Source organism: Erinaceus europaeus, chromosome 8 (genome assembly GCF_950295315.1).
Source record: "Erinaceus europaeus chromosome 8, mEriEur2.1, whole genome shotgun sequence".
Classification (NCBI taxonomy): Eukaryota; Metazoa; Chordata; class Mammalia; order Eulipotyphla; family Erinaceidae; genus Erinaceus; species Erinaceus europaeus.
Window position 1 is genome coordinate 73,588,644 of NC_080169.1, and position 18,858 is coordinate 73,607,501.

General features: G+C 41.6%; 1 protein-coding gene and 1 pseudogene across 2 annotated transcripts in view; one reads left to right on the forward strand and one right to left on the reverse strand.

Annotated features, from left to right (window-relative positions):
- Positions 1–3,735, forward strand: part of LOC132539724 (proteasome subunit alpha type-7-like) — a 93,310-nt pseudogene extending 89,575 nt beyond the window's left edge.
- Positions 3,736–3,811: 76 nt separating this feature from the next.
- The window catches only part of PUS7 (pseudouridine synthase 7), a 71,128-nt gene continuing 56,081 nt past the window's right edge, over positions 3,812–18,858 (reverse strand). For both annotated transcript variants that reach the window (XM_016189946.2, XM_007526975.3), the window contains 7 exons: positions 16,794–16,855; positions 14,723–14,883; positions 13,273–13,399; positions 12,445–12,546; positions 8,914–9,043; positions 5,566–5,657; positions 3,812–4,881 (listed from right to left, as the gene is read on the reverse strand). In XM_016189946.2, the coding sequence (XP_016045432.2) occupies positions 4,745–4,881; positions 5,566–5,657; positions 8,914–9,043; positions 12,445–12,546; positions 13,273–13,399; positions 14,723–14,883; positions 16,794–16,855 (811 nt within the window). In that variant the 3' untranslated portion in view covers positions 3,812–4,744. The remainder of the gene's footprint in view (positions 4,882–5,565; positions 5,658–8,913; positions 9,044–12,444; positions 12,547–13,272; positions 13,400–14,722; positions 14,884–16,793; positions 16,856–18,858) is intronic.

The window sequence follows — 18,858 nt, forward strand, 5'->3', positions numbered from 1 at the left end:
TACAGAAAAAGAAACCACTACCCAAACCAAGAGACCCCTCACAGAATGGGAGAAGATCTTTACATGCCATACATCAGACAAGAGTTTAATAACCAACATATATAAAGAGATTGCCAAACCCAACAACAAGACAACAAATAACCCCATCCAAAAATGGGGGGAGAACATGGACAGAATATTCACCACAGAAGAGATCCAAAAGGCCAAGAAACACATGAAAAAATGCTCCAAGTCTTTGATTGTCAGAGAAATGCAAATAAAGACAACAATGAGATATCACTTCACTCCTGTGAGAATGTCATACATCAGAAAATGTAACAGCAGCAAATGCTGGAGAGGGTGTGGGGTCAAAGGAACCCTCCTACACTGCTGGTGGGAATGTAAATTGGTCCAAAAAGAATCTGTGTACACAGATATTCTTAGCAGCACAATTTGTAATAGCCAAAACCTGGAAGCAACCCAGGTGTCCAACAATAGATGAGTGGCTGAGTAAGCTGTGGTATATATACACAATGGAATGCTACTCAGCTGTAAAAAATGGTGACTTCACTGTTTTCAGCTGATCTTGGCTGGACCTTGAAAAATTCATGTTAAGTGAAATAAGTCAGAAACAGAAGGATGAATATGGGATGATCTCACTCTCAGGCAGAAGTTGAAAAACAAGATCAGAAAGAAAAAAAAAAAACAAAACACAAGTAGAACCTGAAATGGAATTGGCGTTTCACACCAAAGTAAAAAATATAGGTCCAAGAAGGATGACAGAGGACCTAGTGGGAGTTGTATTGTTATATGGGAAACTGGGGAATGTTATGCATGTATAAACTATTGTATTTACTGTTGAATGTAAGACATTAATTCCCCAATAAAGAAATAAAAAAAGAAATACATAACATGAGTCAGGCAGTAGTGCAGCAGGTTAAGCACACGTGGCGCAAAGTGCAAGGACCAGTGTAAGGATCCCAGATAGAGACCCTGGCTCCCCATCTGCAGGTGAGTCACTTTACAAGTGGTGAAGCAGGTCTGCAGGTGTCTATCTTTCTCTCCCCCTCTTTCTTCCTCTCCTCTCTCCATTTCTCTCTGTCCTATCCAAGAACGACATCAATAACAACAACAATAAAACAACAAGGGCAAAAAAAGGGAATATTTTTTAAAAAGTTAAAAAAAAATACTCAGCTTCCCCAGAGACCCACCCTACTAGGGAAAGAGAGAGGCAGACTGGGAGTATGGACCGACCAGTCAACGCCCATGTTCAGCGGGGAAGCAATTACAGAAGCCAGACCTTCTACCTTCTGCAACCCACAATGACCCTGGGTCCATGCTCCCAGAGGGATAGAGAATGGGAAAGCTATTGGGGGAGGGGGTGTGATATGGAGATTGGGTGGTGGGAATTGTGTGGAGTTGTACCCCTCCTACCCTATGGTTTTGTTAATTAATCCTTTCTTAAATAAAAAAAAATAAAAAAAAAAATAAAGGGAGCAAGCAAGCAAAAAAAAAAAATACATAACCATTTTGTCTCTGCCACTCAGATGTATAAATATTTTCACCCAATTATTGGATTGATGTTTATTCTTATGTAGTTTGCTTTCAATTTGTAGAAACTTTTTGGTTCATAATTTTACATTTAAAAATTTTTAATTTATTCATTTATTGGGTAGAGACAGAAATTGAGAGGAAAGGGGGAGAAAAGGAGAGACACCTATAGATAGCACTGCTTTACTACTTGTTAAGCTCCCCACCTGCAGGTGGGGACCAGGGGCTTGAACCTGTCATTGAGGTAATGTGTGCTCAACTGAGAGCACTGCCCTACAGACCCTGTGAATTTTATTTTTATGAAAACACTAGTGAACACTCAGGGCAATGCAGTCATACTAGCAGCTTTCCCACATAACTTTTGCATTAATTTTTTTTCTCTAGTCATTCTTTAAGAGAGGAAAGATATCTTACTACTACTCAGTCATCCATGGAGCACCCTCTTGATGCTGTCCATGGGTCTTTCATGTGGTGCCAAGGCTTTAGCCCATGGTCTCACATACAGCAGGGTTTGTGCTCTTCTAGGTGAACTATTATATGCTGAAATCAGATTAGAGTTCATGATCTAAAACTGATTTTCTTTTTTGCCTCCAGGGTTATTGCTAGGGCTCCGTGCCTGCACTACAAATCCACTGCTCACTGCTCCTGGAGGCCATTTTTCCCATTTTGTTGCCCTTGTTGTTAGGGCAGAGAAATCGAGAGAAAAGGAAGACAGAAAGGGGGAAAGATAGACACCTGCAGATCTGCTTCACCACTTGTGAAGCACCCCTCCTCACAGGTGGGGCCGGGGTCTTGAACCAGGATCCTTGTGGCAGTCCTTGCACACTTAACCCAGTGCGCTACCTCCTGCCCCCCCCCCAAACTGAGAGGTTTTATCCTATAGGAATGGAGTCTATAATGTGTGATTAAAAGATATCCCTGGATAGAAAAATGTTAGCCTTTACTGCTAAAGCCATCTCTTAGTTTGTAAAGTACCTGGTCTCAGGGGGCTGGGCAGTAGTACAGCGGGTTAAGTGTACATGGCACCAAGCACAAGGGCCTGCATAAGTGTCATTTGAGCCCCCGGGGGGTCGCTTCACAAGCGGTGAAGCTGGTCTACAGGTGTCTTTCTCTCCTCCTTTCTGTCTTTCCCTCCTCTCTCGATTTCTCTCTGTTCTATCTGACAATGAGAGCAATAACAACAATGATAAACAAGGGCAACAAAAGGGAAAAAGTTGGCCTCCAGGAGCAGTGGATTCGTAGTGCAGGCACTGAACCCCAGCAATAACCCTGGCGGCAAAAATAAAGTACCTGGTCTCTTTTACTTTTGTAGTTCTTCCTGTTATTTTTTTATTGTGGTTTCATTATTAGAGGTTCCTTCTCTCCCCCTCCCCCTTCAAACAGACAGAGTCAGACAGTGGCAACAGAGCTCCCTGTGATGCCTTAGTATCTCCTATGTGGAACTTGAGGCATATACTCTCCTCAGTAAGCTGTCTCTGGTGTTGTGCTTCTACTCTACTTCTTCTTTTTTTAAAAATATTTATTCCCTTTTGTTGCCCTTGTTGTTTTATTGTAGTTATTGATGTTGTTGTTGTTGGATAGGACAGAGATGGAGAAAGGAGGGGGCCAGGTGGTGGCAAACCTGGTTAAACATTACAGTGCACAAGGACCTAGGTTCAAACCTCTGGTCTCCACCTGCATGGAGGAAGCTTCACAAGCAGGGCTCTAGGTGTCTATCTCCACCCCCTCCCAATTTCTGTTTCTAACCAATAATAAATAAAGAAAATACTTATTTAAAAAAAAGAAATGGAGAAAGGAGTGGAAGACAGAGAGGGGGAGAGAAAGATAGACACCTGCAGACCTGCGGGCTTGAACTGGGATCCTTACGTCGTTCCTTGTGCTTTGCACCACGTGCGCTTAACCTGCTGTGCTACCACCTGACTCCTGCTCTTCCACTTTTTTCTAAGAGAAACCTTTATTTCCTTGTCTCACAAATAAGGCCAGCTTATTTTGCTTCAGTTGCTTTTGGTGATTAGTCAGAGACCAAATCTCATATCCTCATCAGACTCCTCCGACTCTTCCTTTGCTGCAGCCTTGGCTGAAGGAGCAGCTACAAATGCAGATGGATCAGCCAAGAAGGTCTTGACCTTTTCAGCAAGTGGGAAGATGTATTTAGTCTCCACAGACAAGGCTAGGATTCAGTTGTACCCACTGATGATAGAATGAGGCACAGATGCCACAGTTGCATAGCCAAGCTCTTTAGCCCTTAGATTCAGAACTTCTTTCAGTAGCACAATCAGTAGATAGGAGTTTTAAAAAATATTTATTATATTTGGTTCTACAAATGACAGAAAGTAAAAATCACTACAGTTATGTCACACAAACCTGGAAAGGCATATTTATACTTTTACACCCAAGAAAATCTTGATGCAATGCCAGATCTAGAAGTCACCTAAGCCATAGGGGGAGACAAAGGGTAATGCTGCTGAGAAGGAGGAGCCCTTGTAAATATTTAGTTTTCTTCTCTGTGATTATACAGTTTGGGGGGCAGATGCAAGTTCATTGGAAAGAATTCTGAACATAAAGGCACCTAGAGTAAAAAAGAATACCTAATAAAAATAGCTGCACATGTTTACATTAGGAAAAAAAGGCCTTATTAATGCAACTCTAATAGGCACAGATAATAATGCAACATCTACTGCAACTAAATATTTATAAACACTCACTTGAACCTGGTACATGAACTAGTTCATGACAATTAGTTTTGCTGTTTATAAACCTGTAATTGCCTTACCATGATTTAAGTGCATGGATACTATATATTTACGGGTGGGGCATTCCACTTATTTTAGTCAAGATTCATGGCATTTTTCTTAAAATGCACTGCTGTGTATACTCCATTCCTGGATGTGTTAGAAACTTCTGTTGCCCTTAAATAATATAGTAAAACCTAAAACTGTTACACTGAACCAAAGTCCTTTTTGTTACTATAAAGCTAGTAAAGCACCTGAAATACATTCTGACCAGTTAAATTCTATAAGCTAAAATGAGGATCCTCAGGTTTTATGTATGTATACAAACACTGCAAATGATTTAAGCTAATTAAAAAAATTGGAAAAATACAAATAATCTTTTACTACAAAAATTCAAAATCCACATGTGTGTCTGGACAGAGAACCATAAGCAGGAGGCTGGCAAGCATTTGTCTGCATCCTCTCATCCGTGGGCAAAGGACTCAGCGCAGCCAGGTGGTGTTTAGCTGGGTTTGATTCTTGATGCTGGTGTCCATTTTTAGCACTTCACGAATAGCCATGGTAGCGTAGGTAGAAGGAGGGAGAGAAAAATCCATCTTCAGAGCTCTGTATTTACCTTCTGCGGGGTAGGGAAGAAGAGGACAATCAGAACAGAAGGGCAGAGGGTGGGGGCAAATCCTTATCTTCTCTACACAAATGAAAGAACTGTGTTCCTTTCTGTTGGCTGCTATTCCTCAGGGCTGCAGAGAAAAGATATGGAAGGAAGAGATCTGTGAGGGTATGTGACCCAGATGACTCTATAATTCTCTCTAGGCTTCTGCATTAAAACGACAGATGGCAGAAGAGCACCAGAAAGAAATGCATGTCAAATTAAAGGAACAACAGACTAAGGGAATGGGTTGGGTAGCAGGCTGAGTGGCAGAGTGTAGGCGTGCCTGAGGCTGAGGCCCTGGGTTCAAGCCTATGGGAACACAGACAAAGGAGGCAACAAGAATTTGACAATGAGAGCAGTTTGTTTTTAATGTAATTATTTTGGATTTTCCACTCATCTTTGTTAACACCCTGTGGAGGGTGGAAATATTCAATCACCTAAAGGCACAACCTTCTGTGACATTCGTTCATTCTCACTGCGGTTTACAGTTTTAGTCACTGATGTCTAGCTACAGTCACACCAAGATGATAACACAGGGAAGAGAGCACATGGAGTGGTAGGAAGTGGTGGTAACTGTACAAAAGTACTTTTTAAAATTAACTGGTTTAATATTAAAAAACATTTCAGAGATGATGATTGAATTAGACTTACCAGAAGCAAAAACTGGTGGTGGTTTCCCCTCTAGGTTGTCCACATCTGTGTTGAAGAGTGGAATTTTAGGATCATCATATGCAACGACCTCCCTTCAAAACATAAAAACAGAAAAGTGTGAAAGTGAACTATACAAGATAGTATTTCATCATTTTTTTTTTTTTTTGCCTTCAGGGTTATCACTGGGGCTCACTGCTAGCACTATGAACCCAATGCTCCTGGCAGTCATTTTTCATTTTTATTGTATAGGACAGAGATAAATTGAGAGGGGGAGGGGAAGATAGAGGGAGAGAAAGACAGACACCTACAGACCTGCTTCACTGTTTCTCAAGCGATTTCCCCACAGGTGGGGAGCTGGGGGCTTGAACAGGGATCTTTGTGCAGGTCCTTGCACTTTGTACAATGTGCACTTAACTGGGAGTGTTACCACTTGGCCCTGCTCATCACTGTTTTTTAAAGCAAGAAAATCGCATTGGTCTAAGGTAAATAATTACTGGTAAGACTATTAAAAAAACCAGTAGGGCTAGGACTGGGCAGTAAAGTACACATATCACTATGCACAAGGACCTGGGTTCAAGCACCCAGTCTCTACCTGCAGGAGTGAAGCTTCACTAGCTGTGAAGCAGTAAGTACTGCAGGTGTCTCTCTTTCTCTCAATCTCCCCTTCCCTCTCAATTTCTATAACTATTAAAAGAAAAAAAAATGACTGCCAGGAATTCATGGATTTGTCATGCAGGTACAAAGCTCTAGTAAAAACCTTGGTGGCAAAAAAAAAAAAGCCAGATTTTATATCTAAATATTATCTTTATTATATAGCAAGTTGATAGATGGTAGCCTGGCATAGAAATACTTCCCGGGAGTTGGGTGGCAGCACAGTGGGTTAAGTGCAGGTGGCACAAAGCACAAGGGCTGGCGTAAGGATCCTGGTTTGAGCCCCTGGCTCCCGACCTGCAGTGGAGTCGCTTCACAAGTAGTGAAGCAGGTCTGCAGGTGTCTATCTTTCTTTCCCCGTCTCTGTCTTCCCCTCCTCTCTCCATTTCTCTCTGTCCTATCCAACAATGATGACAACAACGACAATAACTACAACAAGGGCAACAAAAGGGAATAAATATTTAAAAAAAAAAAAAAAGCACAGCATCTAATCTTTCTCCAGAACAGTTATTACTACTAAATACTCATGAAGAACTGCTCTCTGGTGGTGGTGGTGGTGGGGAGATAAAGTCCAACTCTGCTAACCTCTTCCCATAATCCAAGGTAGAGAAAGGAAGAGAGAGGGAGGGAGAAGACTATTTCTTGGTAAAAAACAACTAATTCAGGATTTAGTTTGCAGTATAAATGGGGACTTAGAGGGGAGAATGAGGGTTGTGCAGAGGGGTGGGGATCTAGTGTCTTAAGGTGGAGGAAGATGATGGTTTAGTGGAGGCGGGAGGTATGCTCACACCTATCTTGGGGAGATATTGGTGTCAATAAAGTGAAGTTGAAAACAAAAACAAAATAAATGAAAGTAAGCAGATCAGTGTTTGGAATGCATAAGAATAACTCTGTAAGAAAAAGTGTGTGTTTATCTGTATTTTAAAGATTTATTTATTTAAACACCAGAGAGAGGGGCAAGAGAAACAGAGCATCACTCTGACATATGCAATGCCGAGGATCAAGTTTGGTACCTTATGTTTAGAAGGTCCAATGCTTAATCCAATGTATTTCCCAGGCCAAATTTGTTTTTTAATTATCTTGCAGAGCTTTCCGTCCCGCTGCAGGTGGGGACTGGGGGCTTGAACCTGGATCCTTGTGCATTGCAACATGAGCGTGAGTGCTCAACCAGGTGTGCCACCACCTACCAGGTGCGCCACCACCTGGCCCTCAAATTTGTTTTTTAAATTTATTTATGGGGAACTTGGCAGTGGTGCGCCTGGTTAAGCATACAACTTATCATGCACAAAGATCCACGTTCAAGTCCCCCTCCCCTATCTGGCTGGGGTAAGGGGGGAACTTCATGAATAGTGAAGTAATGCTGCAGGTGTCTCTCTCCTTTTTTCTTCACATCCAGGGTTATTGCTGGGGCCCGATGCCTGCATCGTGAATCCACTGTTCCTGAAGGTTATTTTTTCCACTGTTGTTGCCCTTGTAGCCTTTTTTTAAATCGATGTTGTGGTTATTATTATTGTTGTTGCTACTGATATCATTGTTGTTGGATAGGACAGAGAGAAATAGAGAGAGGAAGGGAAGAGGGGGGGAAAGACAGACACCTGCAGACCTGCTTCACTGCTTGTGAAGCGACCCCCCTGCGGGCGGGGAACTGGTGGCTCAAACTGGTATCTTTTTTTCTTTTTCCTCCTCCAGGGTTATCGCTGGGCTCGGTGCCTGCACCATGAATCCACCGCTCCTGGAGGCCATTTTTTTCCCCCCTTTTTGTTGCCCTTGTTGTAGCCTCGCTGTGGTTATTATTATTGCCCTTGTTGACGCAATTCGTTGTTGGATAGGACAGAGAGAAATGGAGAGAGAGGGGAAGACAGAGAAGGGGAGAGAAAGATAGACACCTGTAGACCCGCTTCACCGCCTGTGAAGCAACTCCCCTGCAGGTGGGGAGCCAGGGGCTTGAACCGGGATCCTTACACCGGTCCCTGCGCTTTGCGCCACATGCGCTTAACCCACTGCGCCACCGCCCGACCCCCTAAACTGGTATCTTTATGCTGGTCCTTGCGCTCGGCGCCATGTGCACTTAACCCTCTGCGGTACCATCTGACCCCCATCTCTCTCCTTTTCTATCTCCATCTTCACTCGTGATTTCTGTCTATATGCAATTAAAAAAAATATATATATATATTTGTTTGTTGTTAGAAAAATCATAACATACTTTTGCATAAAAAACAGAAAAATATGTCATAACTTTTCTGACAATCCAAATAAATAAATTCAATTAATTAATTTTAATGAGGCAGAGAGATAGATTAAAGCACTGACCAGCTCTAGCTTTCAGTGGTGTTGGGGACTGAACCTGGGACATCGGAACCTCAGGCATGAAAATCTTTTGCATAATCATTATGCTATCTCCTCAGTTGGCAAATTTACTTTATTTTAGATATAGGAAAAAATCCAGTCACTGTACATTCTTCTTCAATAATTTAGTAATGTCAACAAAATGTAAGCTGTGCAACTCTCACTAAATGTTTGCATTCATTTATTTTTGTTGACTTGGTAAATATCATGTAATAGCAATGATAATCTAATAAATAACAGTAACTAACATTTATGAACACTCACCTCTCAGGCTCCAATTATATCTGTGAAGGAAATGCTTACCATTTTACATCATATTTCAGTTCTACTATATTTCAGACTATTACTCACCAGCTGACATTCTGAGGTCGAATAATGATTTTCCGGTAGGCTCCTGACAAGGAATAATCTCGGATTTTGTGCCTCATGTTGTCAATATCAAGATTGTCTGCCATGAGCATTTCCCTGTAGGCTTCACTGACTAACGGAAAATATAAAAGGTAAGTTGGATTACAGAATACTGTGAACTAGACTGTAGACAGATACCACGCAACCTAACCAAATTACAAATCCCATCTGTCCTCTGGAACCCAAACTGAGCAACTGACTAGAACCAGGAGTCTTTAACTGACGTTCAGTCAGTTATTAAGTTATCTTTGCAACTGATCACAGTACTTAAGAGTACAGGATTCCCAAGCTAGCTATACAAGGCTATTATTAAAACAATAATTTATGTCTTCAGAGATGGAGAAAATCATATACAAAGGTCTTAAAACTGCTTCTGGAGGAAGGTAGTTACAACATATGGCGTGAAGTGCAAGGACCAGCTTAAGGATCCCGGTTCGAGCTCCCAGCTCCCCACCTACAGGGGACTTGCCTCACAAGCGGCGAAGCAGGTCTGCAGGTGTCTTTCTCTCCTCCTCTCTCCATCTCTCTCTGTCCTATCTAACAACAATGACATCAATAATAACAGCAATAATAACTACAACATCAATAAAAAAAACAAGGGCAACAAAAGGGAAAATAAATAAATATAAAAAAATTAAAAATAAATAAAGGGCCAGGAGTCGGGCGGTAGTGCAGCAGGTTAAGCGCACGCGGCGCAAAGCGCAAGGACCAACGTAAAGATCCTGGTTCAAGCCTCCGGCTCCCCACCTGCAGGGGAGTCGCATCACAGGCGGTGAAGCAGGTCTGCAGGTGTCTTTCTCTCCCCCTCCTCTCTCCATTTCTCTCTGTCTTATCCAACAACAGTGACAGCAATAAAAGCAATAATAATAACTACAACAATGATAAAACAACCAAAAGGGGGAAAATTAGCCTCCAGGAGCAGTGGATTCATGGTGCAGACATCGAGCCCCAGCAATAACCCTGGAGGCAAAATAAATAAATAAATAAATAAAATAAAATAAAATAAAAGGCCCTGGAAAACCATCTGGCTCTCCCCTGCACCTGAGGTAGGATTTTTTTTTTTTTGTAATTCCCAGGAGATAGCCACCTAGCTTTTTGCTTGTATGTTGCCATTTACTGGAAAATACTTCTTTTTGAGGCAGGCAATGGCAATTAATACAATGTTTTTGCTATTCTAAACTGAAATTTGTCCTCTTGTAACTTCTGTTGACTGCTTTGGAATAGTGCAGATTAACTTTCCTTTTTCACATGTGTTTATAAGTACTGGACCTTTTAGCTAAATCTTTTTCTGCCAAATGATTCCCTTGACTGCTCCTCCTGCGACTTTTCTTTATTCCCCATGACATGTCAGTTTTCTATTTGCCACCAGGGTTACTGCTGGGGCTTGGTGCCTGAATGCAAGACTCTATGGTTCCCAGAGGCTTTTTTATTTTTATTTTTATTTTTAAGGTACTGGATGACAGACAGAGAGAAATGGGGGAGGGTGAAGAAGGAGAGAGATAGTGAAAGAGAGAGAGAGAGAGAGAGAGAGAGAGAGAGAGAGAGAGGGAGGAAAGACACTGCAGCACTGCTCCACTACTCATGAAGCTTCCCCCCTGCAGGTAGGGGCCAGGGTTTAAACTAAGGCCCCTGTCATGGTAGCAATGTGCACTCTTATCAGGTGAGCTACCATCTAGGGTCCATCACATCTGCTTCTGGAACAGGCTTATATACAACTACAGCTCCACATACTTCTGCAGCAGGCTACTATAATAAATGCTGGGGAGGGGGTGGGTGGGAAATATTTTACCAGGTAGGGTGCACATTTTGCCACGCACGAGGGCTCCTGTTTGAGACCCTGGCTACCACATAGAAGCACCTGCATGGGCAGTGAGGTAGGGAACTTCACAGTGAAGCGAAGCAGTACAGCAGTGCCTCTATTCCTCTCCCTCATGCTCTACTCCCGTACCCCTGAAAAAGAAAAAGTTTGCTGGGCGTAGTGGCATGAAACCCCAGTAATACAGTGATAACAGCTTGAGCAGTGGGAGTAGGGAGGGGGAGGAAAAGGAGGAGGAAGAGCAAGGAGAAGAAGAGAAAGAAGAAGGGGGAGAAGGGAGAGAAGGAGAGAAAGGGGAAGAGAGGGGGGAAATGCTGTGCAGACCAGGAAGCATTCCTTTATAAATACAAGAGGGATCATTAAACAGTGCACTGCTGGGCACCACGTGAGCACTGCTACATCTTAGCCTACCCAAACTACTGGCATTCTGTTAGACAAAAGGCTTTGTCAAAACCTTTGTTAAATTTATGTCTTACTGGTACTTGTTCAGCTTCCTGCTTCTGAGAGGCATGCAAAACAAAAACAAAACAATACAAAACAAAAAAACCTCTCTCTTTCTGGAAAGCACACAAGTGTGCCTTCCTTCTGGTTAGTTCCTGCCACTGCTCTCCAGGGCCCCTCCTGGCGCCATCTATCTACAGTGGGCAGACTGACTACACATCTCCCAGATTTACCTCTCATTCATTCTCCCACCCCTCCTTCTTAACTCCTCAAGTATTAGAAATTTTAATATGATTAATTAAAATGTAGGTGGCATATTTTAATTTAACTTTTGTTGTCTTTGTATTACCAAAAGAAGGGGGCTCATCTTTATTATTCTATGATTTGTAAAATTCCAGTGAATTTAACATAGAAAGGTAAAATCATTCTGGTTTTTTTTTTTTTTTTTTTGCCTCCAGGGTTATCACTGGGGTTTGGTGCCTGCACTAAGAATCTACTGTTCCTGGAAGCCATTTTCCCCCTTTTGTTGCCCTTGTTGTTTACTGTTGTTGTTATTGCTGTCATTGTTGTTGGATAGGACAGAGAGAAATTGAGAAAGGAGGGGAAGACAGAGGGGGGGGGAGAGAAAGACACCTGCAGACCTGCTTCACCGCTTGTGAAGCGAATCCCCCAACTGGGATCTTTGTGTAGGTCTGTGCTCTTTGTACCATGTGGCTTAACCCACTGTGCTACCACCAGGCCCCCTCATTCTGGCGTTTTAAGAGGAAAGATATTGTTGTTGGATAGGACAAAGAAAAACAGTGAGAGGAGGGGAAGACAGAAAGGGGGAGAAAAAGACATCTGCAGACCTACTTTACCATCTGCAAAGCGACGACCCTGCAGGTGGGAGCCGGGAGCTCCAACTGAGATCCTTACACCAGTCCTTGCACTTTGCGCCATGTGTGCTTAACCTGCTGTGCTACTAGCGGGCCCCCAGGAAGATACAGTCTTTTTCATAATCATTATGCTGTTTCCCCAGACCAATTTTTTCCCCCTAGACTGATGAAATCAAAGTTTTAACATCATATTCTGGTACCGATTGCTGTCCCTCTCTTTACTCTTGGCTGCCACTGGCTTAATTATATTAGATTTCGCTTCAACTATCCTTATACAGTATATTTACTTTTATTTTTTTGATATAAATATTTTTATTTTTTTACTAATGACATTGTACTTACTTTTATGCTTTGGATAGATAACATCAAAACCAGGCAAGGGCATGACCACATCATGGATGGAGTAACTGTTAACATCTCCCTCCTCAATATAGGTGGCTGTTGCTGCAAATTCACAAGTGAATAATAAATGAAGAGACAAGTAGCTATTTCCATGAACTTAATTTTCTACTTTCACATGACTAAGCATTCAGTAGCTCACATTGATACAGGTTCAGTGGTTTTTAGGAAGCTTGAAGTAATTATGTTGGAATAATCAACTTTCTGTCTTTTCTTCTTCTTTTTAAAAAAAAGATCTTATTTTTTATTTATGAAAAAGATAGAGGAGGAGAGAGAAAGAACCAGACATCACTCTGGCACATGTGCTGCCAGGATTCGAACACGGGACCTCATGCTTGAGAGTCCAAAGCTTTATCACTATGCTACTTCTCAAACCACTATTTTTTTATTAATATATTTATTTATTTATTATTGGATAGAGACAGAGAGAAATTGAAAAGGGAGAGGGAGATAGAGAGGGAGAATAACAGACAGACACCGGCAGCCCAGTGGCGAAGCAGGGCTGCCGGTGTCTGTCTCTATCCAATAATAAATAAAAATAATAATAAATAGAAAATAAGATCTAATGTGAGCTCCTAAATGCCACCTCCTGGACCATTAGATCTATATTTTTACTGGAAAGATACGGCACCAAAGCAGCCAGCCTGAGTTCACAATGCCCTTGCATTTCAAACTTATTAGATCTCTCTCTCTCTCATCACTAGTAGCACAACTGGATTTTCAAGTCTCTGGTGTAAAGGAACTGAATAGGAATGGCAGCTGCCATTTTACCTCCTTTCAGAACCAGGTCTCCTGGAACAGGTCTCAGCCCATATTCTTCTATTCTCTTGCTTACCATGTTATTCCACACATAGCTTTGATAGCTATGAATATACATTAAGCGGTTATTTCTTGGTATCTGGAGAGAAGGGGAGAAAAGAGACAGAAAAGAAAAATAATCTAAATATAAAATACTGTACTGTCCAAGACATCCTGCTTATTTTGTAATTACCCAAATATATGCAACTCTTTTCACGCTTTTTTTTTTTTCCTAATATAATAAATAATCCACTTGAGTCACAGTAACCAACTTTAGAGACAGCAGTTGGTGTTCAGTCAGCAGCAGCTGCGGTAACTTCCACTTTATATTCCTAGTGCATACATTCATGCAAATACAACAAACGCTATGGAATTTGTACATCAATTACAGAACTAATGGTGCTTCCTCCCCCTATAGTTCTACAGAAGGAGAAAACCTAAATGAATGAGCTGAAACTTAGTCTAATGCAGCAAGAATCCCTTTTTTACACATGTGGGAAACAGTAAGAAACAAAAGTAAAAACTGGATGCCGGGCTGTGGTGCACTAGGTAGAGTGCATTCATTACAGCATGCAGAGACGTGGGTTCAAGCCCTTGGTCCCCACCTGTAGGAGGAAAGTTTCACAAGAAGCAAAATAGTTCTGTAGACCTCTCTCTCTGCCACTTCCCTTTCAATTTCTGTCTCTACTCCAAAATAACTAAATGAAAAATGAAAAATAATTTTAAAAAACCCTTAAGTTTAAAGAGTTTGGGGCTGGGTGGTGGCAATAATGTATGAGGGTTCCTTTCCTTTCTTCCTTCCTTCCTTCCTTCCTTCCTTCCTTCCTTCCTTCCTTCCCTCCCTCCCTTCCTTTTGTTGCCCTTGTTGTTTTATTGTTGTAGTTATTAATTGTTGTTGTTATTGATGTTGTCGTTGTTGGATAGGACACAGAGAAATGAAGAGAGGAGGGGAAGACAAGAGAGGGAGAGAGAAAGACGGACACCTGCAGACCTGCTTCATCACCTATAAAGCAACTCCCCTGCAGGTGGGGAGCTGGGGGCTCGAACTGCCATTCCTTGAGCTTTGTACCACGTGCACTTAACCTGCTTAACGTGCGCTACCGCCCGACTCCCAGAGTTTGAATTTCATAAAAGCCAAGATGACTTAAGTTAAATTTCCTCGTATATAACATTTTCCATGGGAATGCTTTTGTCATGCCGTCACTGTTTAATAATTGCTGCCAACACTGCCCAGGCCCAACACCTCCCCCATCACCATTCAGGGTCTGAACAAGGATCGCTCAGGTAATATACTTCTCAGAGAGCATAAGAGGATCCTTATTTACCTTCTGCTCTTTCAAAATTTAGTCAAGTATCTAAAAATAAAAATCAGAAAGCATTAAACCACCTTGAGTCATTGCCTGACTTCACAAGTCACACTCACTATGCCAAATGCAGAGACTATATTCTTCATTCCATATTTGGAAAGTCCTCGAAGCAGCTGCCCTTCCACACACCTTTTGACAGGTAGCTTTCTCAGGGCAGCGGCTGGATCTTTGGTCTTCGCCCATTCTTCCCTGCATTTAACCAAATAACCCTTTTCGGCTGAGGGAGAGAAGGAAAATGATCACACAGTTTATCCAATAGACAGAGTACTCTAATTTAGAATGCTTAATAGGGAGCACAAATTTAGAAAACGCCATTTATAATGTAGGTGCTACAAAGAACTTCTGCTCATCTGAGAAAGATGGTAAGTACAGAAAGTTTACGGAAAACTATTCAATAGATGACTTTGCCGTCATGCTAACAGCCCATGATTTGTCAGTGTTCATTATCATAAATGATTCAATATAAGACAATATCTTGGTAGTCTACTCTCCCTTCTCTTTTTCTATGCTATAGCAAAATTTAATGGCTATTTCTTTAAAATCAAACAATTTCTTTTAATTTACAGATTTAAGTTACAAACATTTAAATTAGAAATTTCTCTTGGGAGTCGGGCTATAGTGCAGCGGGTTAAGCGCAGGTGCCACAAAGCACAAGGACCGAAATAAGGATCCCGGTTTGAGTACTGGCTCCCTACCTGTAGAAGAGTCGCTTCACAAGCGGTGAAGCAGGTCTGCAGGTGTCTATCTTCTTCTCCCCCTCTCTGTCTTCCCCTCCTCTCTCCATTTCTCTCTGTCCTATCCAACAACGATGACAACAATAATAACTACAACAATAAAACAACAAGGGCAGCAAAAGGAAATAAAAAGAGCTGCATAGGGGGTCCGGCGGTGGCGCAGTGGGTTAAGCGCATGTGGCGCAAAGCACAAGGACCCGTGTAAGGAGTAGCTTCACAGGCGGTGAAGCAGGTCTGCAGGTGTCTGTCTTTCTCTCCCTCTCTCCTCTCTGTCTTCCCTCCTCTCTCCATTTCTCTCTGTCCTATCCAACAACGAATAGTGTCAACAGTGACAATAATAATAACCACAACGAGGCTACAACAACAAGGGCAACAAAAGGGGGGAAAAAAAAAGGCCTCCAGGAGCGGTGGATTCATGGTGCAGGCACCGAGCCCAGCAATAACCCTGGAGGGGAAAAAAAAAGAAAAAAAAAAAAGAGCTGCATGGTGATACACTAGGTTGAACACATACATTACAGTGCACAAAGACCCAGGTTCAATCCCTTGGTTCCCACTTGCAGGAGGGAAGCTTAAGCAACAGTGCTATAGGTATCTTTCTCCTCTCTCCTCCTCCCTCTCAATTTCCATCTCTATCCAAAGTAAATATGTAAAGATAACTTAAAAAATTTTTTTTCATATACTTCAATTTTTAAAAAATATTTATTTAATTTATTTATTCCCTTTTGTTGCCCTTGTTGTTTTATTGTTGTAGTTATTATTGTTGTTGTTATCATTGTTGTTGGATAAGACAGAGAGAAATGGAGAGAGGAGGGGAGGACAGAGAAGAGGAGTGAAAGCTAGACACCTGCAGACCTGCTTCACCGCCTGTGAAGCGACTCCCCTGCAGGTGGGGAGCCGGGGTTCGAACCGGGATCCTTATGCCGGTCCTTGTGCTTTGCACCACATGCGCTTAACCCGCTGCGCTACAGCCCGACTCCCCATATACTTCAATTTTTATAGAAGTTGTTGTTGTTTTTAAATAAGCTCATTAGGAATCCTCATTTTTTTTTTGGGGGGGGCAAGTTTTTATGTTCTACCATACTATGTTTTTAACAAATTAGTCACAAGGGAAATATATTTGGCGCCTTATATATTCACAGATTCAATAGTGCAAGAAAGGAGAGAAAAGAGAATGAAGTATTCATGAATAAACACATTAGATATAGCACAGAAAACAGGATACAGTATAAATCTCATACATAAAACTTGTGAAAATTAGATATACCTTTTATTTTACTGTTATTAAAAGAAATCTGAAATAATAACCTAAATTTATACAAGTTGTATTAAAAAAATCCCATAAATATGTAGCCATGTTTTTTTTTTCTTTTCTTAGCATAAACTTTATTCTCACCTCCAGAACGGGGTTTCAATATTAAATCCATGACTTCAGTCCAGGAATTTTGTAGTATAGCTCTAAAATTAAACAGCATTTATATCACTTAATTTTGCATTTTAAGATAGTTAAATTCTAACATAAATTTCGTATGTTCAAATCTGTGGAGCCAATATGTATCAACTTTGTGTATTTTACTGAGCTATAGTAAAGTATCATAAAAGCAATGCCATGCTAAACATTTCAAATGTTAGTGTTAAAAGGAAATAGAGAAGAAAATTAGAAACATAAAACTTACTCATAATGGTAACTGCCATTCTCACTTAATGATATCCATTTTGGCTAATACTAGGCCACCTCATCATCACCTGGGGTCTGAATCAGGGAATACTTGGATTCCTCCCATAGATACCATGTGCCTAGACTTTTAACAGATCCTTCTCTTTATCATCACTGGCCACTCTCATCAGGAATCTCATCATAAGTCCTTTTTTTGGACTTCTCCAGAACCTTACCTTCACTATAAACTAGCAATATTAAGGACTGCCCCCCCTTCTATGAAGGGAGGCTGGCTCAGCCTACTCTGCCACTTTAAAATCGGTCCTGTAAAGAGTGTAGCCTAGAAAGTTCCCAGGTATGACCATGAACTGTGAGCTCAGATTGATAGGGTCCTGGAGGTTTTACAGGTTCCTGAGCTAAACATAAACAAACATGACCCTGGGGTCCAGAGCCCTCAAGAAGTATAGAGCCAAATTCTTTTTTGGGATACAGAAGTAAGGAGCCCGGCCTCTGTAATTGTTTCTCCACTGGAGATGGATATTGGCAGGTCAATCCATACTCCCACCTTGTCTTTATCTTTCCATAGTAGGGTGGGGCTCTGGAGAAGTAAGATTCCTGGGCATGTTGGTGAGGTCATCTGGCCAGGGAGGTAAATTGGAATTGTAGTAGCATCTGTAACTTGTTGACTGAAAGGCAAGATAATAAGGAGGAAAAAAACGTTCAATAAACAGGAGCCAAAAAGTAGGAATAGAATGGATGAGAATAGAGGCCCTGTGGTTGAAAAAAGCTAGGATGTCTATTTTAGGTTTGTTTCTAGGGGCCCATGACTTTAGTAATCTCTGCTGGAGCATAATAACTAACATGAAAGTAGACTAGAAATATCGTCTAGGAGGATGGTGTCAGAGTTGAGAATAAAACTATAAGCCCCACCCTACTATGGAAAGATAAAGACAAGGTGGGAGTATGGATTGACCTGCCAACATCCATCTCCAGTGGAGAAACAATTACAGAGGCCGGGCTCCTTACTTCTGTATCCCAAAAAAGAATTTGGCTCTATACTTCTTGAGGGCTCTGGACCCCAGTTCCACTGAGACCTGAAACATTTGTCAGCAGGAATATTTTATTTATTTATTTAACCTCCAGGGTTATCGCTAGGGCTCGGTGCCTGCACTACGAATCCACTGCTCCTGGAGGTTATTTTTCCCATTTTGTTGCCCTTGTTGTGGTTGTTATTGTTGTTATAGCTGCTGTTGTGGGATAGGACAGAGAGAAATCAAGAGAGGAGGGGAAAACAGAGAGGACAGAAAGAGAGACACCTGCAGACCTGCTTCACTGCTTACGAAGCAACCCTCCTACAGGTGGTGAGTTGGGGGTTCGAACCTTTACGCCAGTCCTTGCCCTTGAATCTTTATGCCAGTCCTTGCACTTGGCGCCATGTGTGCTTAACCTGCTACACTACCGCCCAGCCCCCAGGAATCTTTATTTTATAAATATATATATATATGTATGTATATATATATATATATATATTTTTTTTTTTTTTTTTTTAACCAGAGCACTGCTCAGCTCTGGCTTATGGCAGTGTGGGAGATTGAACCTGGGACTTGAGAGCCTCAGGCATGAAAGTCTGAAAGTCTCTTTGCATAATCATTATGCTATACCCTCACCCAGGAATCTTTATTTTTATACCATCACTGAAAAGGAAGTATTCCTCTGGAATACACCAGAGGAAGTCAGGCATTGTTTTGCTTCACTGAGAGAGAAGAGGAAAAATAAAGAACACTTGGAAGTAGTAAAAGGTGTA